The sequence below is a fragment of the Octopus bimaculoides genome, chromosome 19 (assembly GCF_001194135.2).
Source record: "Octopus bimaculoides isolate UCB-OBI-ISO-001 chromosome 19, ASM119413v2, whole genome shotgun sequence".
In the NCBI taxonomy this organism is placed as follows: Eukaryota; Metazoa; Mollusca; class Cephalopoda; order Octopoda; family Octopodidae; genus Octopus; species Octopus bimaculoides.
In genome coordinates, this window is record NC_068999.1 from 32,797,514 (window position 1) to 32,807,942 (window position 10,429).

The following is a 10,429-nucleotide window of genomic DNA, read 5'->3' on the forward strand; positions in this document are numbered from 1 at the left end:
TATATATATATATATATATATATATATATATATATAGAGAGAGAGAGAGAGAGAGAGAGAGATGAGTGATAATGTGTATGCAATATAGGCACTGTGTGGTGAATGGTTAAGTTCACTTTGCAGTCCCAGGTTAGTGCCACTGGATGGCATCTTAGGTGAATGCCATTGTCTATAGCCTCAGATCAATGCATAACTAATGAGTGAAATTGGGTGGATGGAAGCTGTATAGAAAGCAGCTTGTCAGATAGTTTGTGCCCATAATTCAATGTTACAGTATTGTCACACACTGTGTATCATGCTGACCCAACATGTGATGTACATTACAGTTGAACATCATCCCAGCAACAATTTACTGTGTCATATTTCATCTAGGCATGTGACTACAGGCTATACATCATTGACAAGCTCCTATAAGGACAAAAAGGCATCTGGTGATTCTGTGAGTTGCTGCTAGGATATGTTTTTAATACATGTTTATGGAGAGACATTTCCTTAGACAAAACCACAGCTTCATGCTTGTCAATGGTGTGTGTATGTGTGTGTTTTAAGTATACTACACAGATGGCATTTATAATTTAATACTGTTTCAATTGTGTACACTGAGTTAATTTTAGCCTGACAAGCTTTCAGCAGCCTCACTTTGCTATTTATCAGAGTTGACAGATTTCATCTAGGCATTTAACTGCTGAATACATGGCATGGAGAAACCCCAAGAGGGGTGAAGTGCATATTGTGTTTTTAATACATGTCTATGAAGAGATTTTTATCTCAGACAAAAGCTACAGCATCATGCCTGTCAATAGTATATATTATGATACACAGATGGTTTTTATAATTACATGTTATTTTTTAATAATTCATCTAACTCTAGTTCATTAAAACTGCCTCCCAAACTACAATATTCTGTAAGAGGGACACCTGAAGATGGAAAGTGAAGCGAGAGAGGCTTCTACAATCCATTTAATCTGTATTCCTACCCTTTTCATGTTTATTCTGTATTGTTTCAACCTTTCCCCCTGAAATCCTTTTTCTTTGCTATCGTATGATATCAAGCATTTTCTGGTTTAAGTAGAGAGAAATTTAATTTAATTAGAAAAATTTTGAAAGAGTTAAGTTTTCTTTATAGTAAATCTAATTTATTCAATTTTTTTCTTCTTTCCCATCAATGCCATCCTTTCTTCAGTTATCTTTGGATTTAACTTTAGTTGTTTATTTTTGTTGCAATTAAAAAAAAGAAAATTCCCTGTTTTATTTTACTGATTTTTCAAAAATGTTACTCGATACCATGTTACATTGTTAATCACTTAATAAACTGATGGGATTTTCATTATTATTATTTTTTTTATCTTTTCAGGTTGATTTTGAACAAGATTGGGAATATGAAGAAATTGCTTTGGAGAGGGTAAGTCTCTGACAGAATCATTCTCTTGGAATTAATTTTCTTAATGCTGTCAATGATTTATCTTCTCATCTTATATGGATTTTCTTCTAATTTCTTCCTCTGTCTTCTCCTTCTTTCATCTCTTCCTCCTCCTGTTCTTCTCTCATCTCCTCTTTTTGTCTTTTACTTTCTCCCTCCCCTTCTCTCAGTATTTTTCAGAAACATCACCCTTTTTCTGTTGTCTTAAGGGGTTCATTTCTGTTTGATTGTTTCACCTGTTCTGTAAAGTAAAGGAATGTTAAGGCCCTGGGGTTGAGGAAGATAGTGAGTGGGGTCACATAAAAAGGGTGGGTGTGGCAATGTAACATTGTAGAAAAATGGAGTGGGGGTGAAAGAATGGGATGGTGCTAATTCAATGTTTCTTTTCATCAACTTCTATTCTGCCAACCATTCACATAAGTCACGTTCTTGTTAAGCATCACCATCAACACTAGCACTACAACTACCAACACTGCTACTACACTATCACACCACCACTACTGCTGCCACCATTACCATTTTAACTTATACCAACATGTTTCATCATCATCATCGACAATATTTAGCATCCATTTTCCATGCTGGCATTGGTTGGACAGATTGACAAAAGCTGACCAGGCTCCATGTCTGTTTTGGCAAGGTTTCTATGGCAGGATGCCCTTCCTAATGCCAACCACTTTACAGTGTGTACTGGGTGCTTTTTACATGGCATCATCACCAGTGCTTTTTATGTGGTGCAAGCTCCCACCTATGCTTTTTATGTGACACCTTAGTTTTAGGATCTCTTTTCTATTGTGGTGGGCAGATTTTCTTAAGTACAGCAATAACCACATATCTCAATCCTCTGTCATCTCCTTCATAAGATTCAGCATTTTCCATTACTGTTATTTTTAATGGGTTAAACAGGTTTGTAAAATCACACACAGACACACCTCCTTGCATTTAGTGTCACTGAATATAGTATTCACATTCTCTATGTAACACAGACCTCCATCATCTCATTCATAAAGTCCATTATTGATACACTCCACCAAGCTGTAAAAAGGTTATTATGTGTAGGTACATTTCACTGCTTTTCATTGCTTGATCTGGCAGTCCTGAGTGCAGGAATGGCAGCTTTCATTAACAAAGACAGTTTTGTGTTTCACCAGAGTTATGTTGATAGTTCAGTTAGTGTTAACATGTTGAATACATGACACATTAAAAAGCTAATTTGAGATAAAGGTTAATTAGCTAAAAAGTATATTACTGTAAATTAATTTGATATGAGATGTTGGATTTGCAACTTTTTAGACTTTTGTATTTCTTCAAAGACTGACAGAATATAGAGGCTAAAACTAAAACAAATATGCAGTAAGGAAAAACTGTTATTGGTAAATGGCTATTAAAATATTTATTTTACAGCAAGTACAAATGAAAATTAACTCTGAACATGTTTTTGCTGTATTCTGACCTTTTCAGTGAAATCTGGTTTATTGTTTAAAAAAATACTATTGGTGTCTTCCAGTTTCAATATCAGTGACAACAATTATTGATCTGTTCAGCTCATCTTTCCTCTTCCTGTCACTCTTGTATCCACTCTCCCAGGGCATGCACTACTCAGAACACCAAGTCCTTACTTCTAAGAAAGTCAGCCATCAGAATTCTTTCTCTGCTTATATCTTTGCTGTAGGAGTTGACTTAAAAAAAGGAACATTAATGACATCAATCTCCACTGGGTCTGCAAATGCCGTGGAATTCTTCAACTTTAAAATTAAAGAAATGTTGTGTCTATCCTTAGTTACTGTTAGGAAGACATTTCTTACATTTAGAAATAGTACCAGCATGGTGGGCAACATATACCATATATATATATATATATATATATATATATATATATATATATATCATACTGTCATCTCTAAAACCTGTTAAATGTAGTGCTGTGTTTGTCTCAGAGATCTGAAGATGCTGAAATGAAAAATTCAATATTACACTGTCTGGTGGTACAGTAAAAATGAAGTTACAAAAAAATGTTGAAGCACGTTTTCTATAACTTGATACTCTTCTAGTCACCAACCCTCACCTGCTTTCAAACTAGGTAATATTCAATCTATCTGCTCAAACAGCACAATGACTACTTACTTCATGAAAGATTGCATATGAATGACATAACTTATGTTAGTTTATATTTAATTGTATGGGAACATACACAACAGGCTTCCATACACACAACAGGCTTCCATCAGTTCCCTTCTACCAGATCCACTCAAAAGGCTTTGGTCAGGCAACATAGTTCCAGATCAGTGGTTCTCAATCATGGTCCATATGACCCTTGGGGGTCCATATAAGATTTTGTTGTTAAAATTTATGTACAATGAATTGGTTATACTTCTACAATACACAAAATATTCTTAATTTTATTATACAATTCCTAATAATGTTTGATTATGAAAATGTAAGGGATTTTTTGAATATCAAATTGCTAGAAGGGTCCATCCATGTAAATAGGAATCAGAGGGGTCCATAGGTGAAAAATGGCTGAGAAACATTGTTCTAGATGTATAAAAAGATGGAATGGTCACACCTTTGAATCATAGGTTTGCTGGGTCAGGGCTGACCAGCAGCTAAACAAGAATACATATATATGTCTCAAGATTTGCAGATGCTCCAGCTACAGCCAAAAGAGACTCAATATAGAATAGTTGTGGCTAAAACTGATATTTTGATTTCTTTCTACCATCTCCATGCGTGTATTTCTCGCTCCATTTCTCACGAAAATCTATTTTCATTGTTCACTTTTGGCAAAAGTTTTCTAAAACTAATTCTTCCATAAAACGGTAACTGAAGATATTTCAACTCTTATCTCACAAATCTTTTTTCTATTTTCTTTTTATCCATTAAAAACATTCTTCTTTGATTTCTTTTCATTTTCTTCTACATCATCATCATCTTCATCATTGCCACCACCACCACCGCTATTTCAACAATAACTACTGCTGCTTTTTTTTTTTTTTATTACTTTTTTTTCTTTTTTTCTTGTTATTATTTTTCTTAGAACTTCTTTTCTTGTTGTTCTTCATCTGTATTTTTTTCCCCATCTTTTAAGCTGCTGTTCTTTTAGCTAAAAGTGAAACATGCCACTTCAGTTGTCTTTCTCCATCAGAATTGCTTCCTCTGTTCCGCACCTTTCTGCAGTTTCCTCCTCCTCTACTGCCTCTTTCCATCTATAAGTGGTTTCTTCAGTTTTAAATGATTCCATTTAATGTTACACTGATCAGTCATTACTGACCCTCACTGCTGATACCCTCCTCTACTGTTATCACTACTACTACCACCACCACCACCTCATTGCTGACTCACTCCTCTACTATCATCACCACCACCACCACAATGCTGATACACCACTAGTGGTAACACTACCACAACCACCTCATAACTGACACATTCCTCTACTTCCACCACCTCACTATTACCCCCAATACAACCCCACATACACACACACATCTTCCAGTGAGACCAGACAAATATAAGTAACATATACAGTTGCATCTTCAAAAACCTTATTGACCCCAAATGTGTTGGGACTCACACCATTAAGTATAGAGAAACAGCTGGTGTCATGCTAAGTTAACCTTCCTTGTCTCTGCTAAGCCATTACCAGGATCTGCAGAGTACAGAAATAAACTGGACAGAGTGGGAAGCATAATACACTGACTGCATTACAGTGGAATTCATATCAGTCATCATTGAATACTGGATGGGGCTGTGTCTTTAGGAGTACAGAAGTAGCCTGGACAGTGCAGCGTGCCTGGCTTGTCATACTGCATCATGTACAGTTCAGTACTGCATGTGATGAATCATGTTGGTTTCAAATTTTGGCACAAGGCTAGCAATTTTAGGAGAAGGGGCGAGTCAATTACATCATCCCCAGTGTGCAACTGGTACTTATTTTATCAACCCTGAAAGGATGAAAGGCAAAGTTGACCTCTGGAATTTGAACTCAGAATGTAAAGACAAACAAAATGCCACTAAGTATTTTGCTTGGAATGCTAATGATTCTGCCAGCTGACTGGATGAATCATATTGGTCTCAAATTTTGGCATAAAGCCAGCAATATTGGGGAGGGGATAAGTCAATTACATCAACCCATGTTCGACTGGTACTCATTTTATCAACCCCAAAAGGATGAAAGGTAAAGTTGACCTTGGCAGAACTTGAACTCAGAACATAAGGATGGATGAAATGTCACCAAGCATTTTGCCCAGCATGCTAACAGTTTTACCAGCTCACTGTCTTGTGTGATGAATCATACTAAGTGCAGTTTGTGGTCCTTAGCTAGATGGAGTCATAGTAAAACTGAGGCTACCTTTGTATCATAGGACATCTAGTTCAGTGCTAACCTGGAGCTATAAACCACCACAATCTACTCTGGCACTACCACTATTCTACTCTTCATCCCCTCCAAACCACCGTGTATAAAATCAATCAATATAACTATATATTCTATATATGAAATATATGTATGTATATATATATATATATATATGTATGTGTATATATATATATATATATATATATATATATATATATATATATTCATGTCTTCTTTCAACCATTTAACCATTGCAACTTTCATATACTGTACATCCTAACTTCTTTTCTAGTAACATTTAGTAATTCTTCAAATTTAGAACTTTTACTTCCTTGACTCCACCTCCTCTTCCTCGTCCTTTCTCTTTGTCTCTTCTTTTGTTTTACCATTCTCATTGCAATGAATCATGTTCACTGCAAATGACATCGCCCAACAAACAATTCAGATATCTGACTTTTTCCTTATTTCTCTCACTCTTTCTCTCTTTCTCTCTCTCTCTCTCTCTCTCATATGCTTTATCATATTTGCTATATAACAATGCTACAATCATTATAGTCTGTAACTATTTAGTAGAATAGTACCATCTTACTATAAAATCTCTTAACTTCTAATTCACGCTATATCAATGATCAATAAATAAGAACCAGCATTGTCCTAGGTATGCGGAACAAATAAAACAGTGCAGTGACAATGAGCAGGAACATAACTGAAAGAATAACAATACATTTCACATCTCTAGAGCATTCCCCTAAACAGCTCACAATTGGACATCCTCATGATGCCAATATCTTGTGTGTATGTATGGTGATTACCGCATTTTGTCAAATCATAGCCATCTCACATTCAGCCTAATTATAGTGAGACATCTGTACATCAATAACTTTAAGTGACAAAAGGTTGTACAGCACTTTCCCACTCCACTGGTCATCATAGTAGGTTCCAGTGACAAGCATTGTTAGATGACTGGTACTATTTTGACTGCAAGTTATATATACACACATGTTTTTTCTGACCAAATATGTTGTAGAATAATTTCCTAAAGGTATTATTTGGAAACTACCAAGTATATTAAGAACTGAACTAGAATGAAGAGGTTTCCAAAGATAACTCTCGGTGATATTAACTGTATTCTACCAACTGTTTGTTCAATTCTTTGATAAGGTAATTAATGGGATTCAGATTTGATTGAAATAGAATTTCTCCATTCTAAAGGATCTATCAATCAGCCTCTATGTGGTTACATGGTTCACTAGAAATCACAGCCAGATTCCCTTAAATCATACTCAACCTCTTCAAAGAGGAGAATACTGATGAATGTGGTTGAAACTGTGTCTGAATAGTGAAAGTGTACAGTGCCTGATTGTCTTTGGATTAAGCCTTAACTGTGGATTTAGAACACTAATCTCCAGCTAAGTGACATTGAACTTGTTAGACAAGGGACAAGTGTTATTATTATCAGGGTAGAAGAAACATGGATGGATGGAGTTTGGGGTGGTTGTTTTTACTCAAGTCAGTTGTAATTGAGAAAAATCTATTATTAAAAGTATTCTGCCTATTCTATGTTCAAACTGGCCAGATCTGGTCTCTCACACCAACCATACAATAGGGTTTTAAAAATTAGTAGCTACCTCATCAAAATATCATAGCTACGAGATAATGCTTGATTAGTTTAAAACAATGTGGATAAAAAAGCATTAATTATGGCAGAATAATGTGAACACTAAAGGGTTAAATATATACCAGCTATGATCATACTGTCTTTTTACATATAAGGGGCTTCTTTGTTGTTCAATGTATCCTTTATTTTGACAACAAAGCTTGGACTGGAGATTTTGCTGCTATTTCTAGTATATTGACATCATTGAAGCTCTCTTATCTTTCAGAAATTCTATTCTAGTGTTATGGTGATAGTGGGAATGGCATTGCATTGCTGATTGCATTATTGTTGTGATGAGGGTGATGTTGTAGTACTGGTGTTATGGTGGTGGGGATGGTGTTGATGATAGCCATTTTCAGACCTGGTAGTTTTCATTACTCTGCTACAACTATAATATCAATTATATACAGCTACTCTGTAATGTGTATTTCACAGAGATGTTGATAACTGTAGGTAAGCAGAGGCGTATGGGAGTATATCAGTAGATGAACAGAATATGTTTAACAATTGTAAATTGTGCTCCACTTATTGCATTATTTTCTACCTAGGCCCTCAGTAAGCTTTCCCTAATATGCAATTATCAAAACCAAGTTATTATTAGTTACTGCACAAAAATATCTCTTGGACAGTTAACATTTGCTGGAGCGAATTAATTCTCTCTTTGACTTCATAATTTGTACTACAAAGTAGTAATAGCTTGCTAGTGTAGTTCTTGATGTTGTTGTTGTGATGGTGTTTCTGGCAGTTCTTATTTTCCTTGTTCATTTTATAATAGCTCTTGTCTTAAGTAAAACGAAGAATGCTTCCTGTGATGATTGCTAGAGGGCAAGACATTTCAACGAAATATGCTTGTCTTATTTGTTGAGCCACATTTTCACCGCTGCAGCTAATATCGGAAAAGCAAATTTTGTGCGTATGTGTATGCACATATATGAAATTACAATGGCAATTATCTGTGAAATTCCAGCTTAACCTAGCAGAAAGTTCACATGTGAAGTACTATAGTTTATTAAGCCACTCTTATAAAATGAAGTCCTTTGTAAAATATGCATATCTGTGGCTTCTCTTTAAACAGCAAACAGCAAAGGAAGAATATGAAGACAAAGAAGATGACACCAAAATGTCTTCTTTCTGCTCTGTTTCATGTATTTATTGGTGATCTACTCTTTGTGTTCATGTGAAAACTGTCATATATTTACTCCAGTAAGCTCTGTTTGTTCTCATCTGTTTTCATCTGTTTATGCTATGAAAATCGCTTTCGTTGGTAAAATCATTTTTATGATGCAAAAAAAGTGTTTGGAAGGCTACAGATGTTTCCACTACACTAATTGTATAGATTTTTATTGTTTTTATTTTTGTGAAATCGTATCTTTTTGGGCTTAACATCTTCTATATAAATGTGTGTCTGTGTGTGTTTGCAGTATTACAACTTTATATTTGTTCTTTTGTTTCTGTCATAACGATAGTGTATGCATCTTCTAAGGGAAGAGTGGGTGTGGTGGTGTGTAATATATATATATATAAAGAATTGGAATTCTGCTAAATTGTGTCGAATTGCTTACTTTAAGAGATGAGAGAGAGAGAGAGAGACTAAACAAAAGATGCATGTGCATATGAGTGCATATGTGTATGTGACAACCACACTTAAACAACGTTTTCTATATTTTTCAAAATTTCAATTAAATGATTTTATTGGAGTTATATTCCTTAGATATTGTAGATTTTAAGCACTCATAGAGGGAGTTTTGTTATCCAATTGCATGATTATTTTTAGTTAGTTTTCCACTCAAATATATGTATACACACACACACACACATATATATATCCCTATATTGCTCAAAACGGTTTGATTTGGATTCCATGCTACTTCATGTTTCGCAAGCCCCTGACAGAGCCTGTCTCCTCAGGCTGGTGGGATATCCTCAGGCATTTGGATATCCCACCAGCCTGAGGAGACAGGCTCTGTCAGAGGCTTGTGAAACATGAAGTAGCACGGAAACCAAATCAATCTGTTTTAAACAATACATGTAACTCCCAATAAATGTATTGAATGCCTTTTCTTCATTTGTCCTCTCAGTCATTCATATATATGTGTGTGTGTGTGTGTGTAAGGATGTCAATAATAAATGTCCTAATGTTGTGTGTGTGTGGTGTTTAGCACTATAGAAGGGAAAGTGATAACGTTAGCTAACAACAAAGAGCATAGGTGATGAATGTCAATAAACCAAGGGAGAGATGTAGTGATGGTGGGCAGCAGGGACAGGGAGTGGTGAAGTACATTGGATGCCAGTAGATTTAATGTAATCCCTCATTATTCAGGCATCATGATGAGAGAGATAGTATTGGGCAGCCAAATATTTGCTGATAAAAGAGAGGGTAAGTAATTGGTGGTCATAGAAATCCTCAGTGCTAAGGTGTGATGGATGACAATGATGCTGTAAATAACAGAGGAAAGAAATAGGGCAAGTTAGGGTTTTATTAAATAGGGAAGAGGAACAGCAGATTGAGTCTTACCAAGTACAAACTGGACAAAAGACCTAAACATTATATATCCCAGTCTCCCTCATTAATCCCATTTTATGTATGCTTCACTATACTTGTCATGTGGATGACTCTTCAAAATTGCACATCATCAGTAGTTATTGCCCATTATCTTACCTATCAGGAGATGCAACATCTTGAGAGCCGTCTTCACCACTTCATTCAAAGTCTCCCTCTCCCGCAAGCTCCTTTTACTTTCAGAAACTTTTCAGTGCCTTTTAACTTTTACTGCAGTCATGCTGGGACACCGCCTTGAATGATTTTAGTTCAATGAATCAACCCTAGTACTTATTTTTTTAAAACCTGGTTGCTTTTGCTGAACTGCTAAGTTACTGGACATACACACAACAACACTGGTTGTCAAATTGGTGGTAGTGGACAGACACAAAGACACAAACGTGTATATCTCTCTCTCTTTCTCTCTCTCTCTCTTTATATACATATATGTATATATAT

The 10,429-nt window shown here is 35.5% G+C and overlaps 1 protein-coding gene across 1 annotated transcript in view; it reads left to right on the forward strand.

Annotated features, from left to right (window-relative positions):
* Positions 1 to 10,429, forward strand: part of LOC106876507 (disks large homolog 1) — a gene marked incomplete in the record, with an annotated part of 700,185 nt that overhangs the window by 391,550 nt on the left and 298,206 nt on the right. The window contains 1 exon segment of the mRNA XM_052974679.1: positions 1,355 to 1,402. Coding sequence (XP_052830639.1) covers positions 1,355 to 1,402 — 48 coding nt within the window.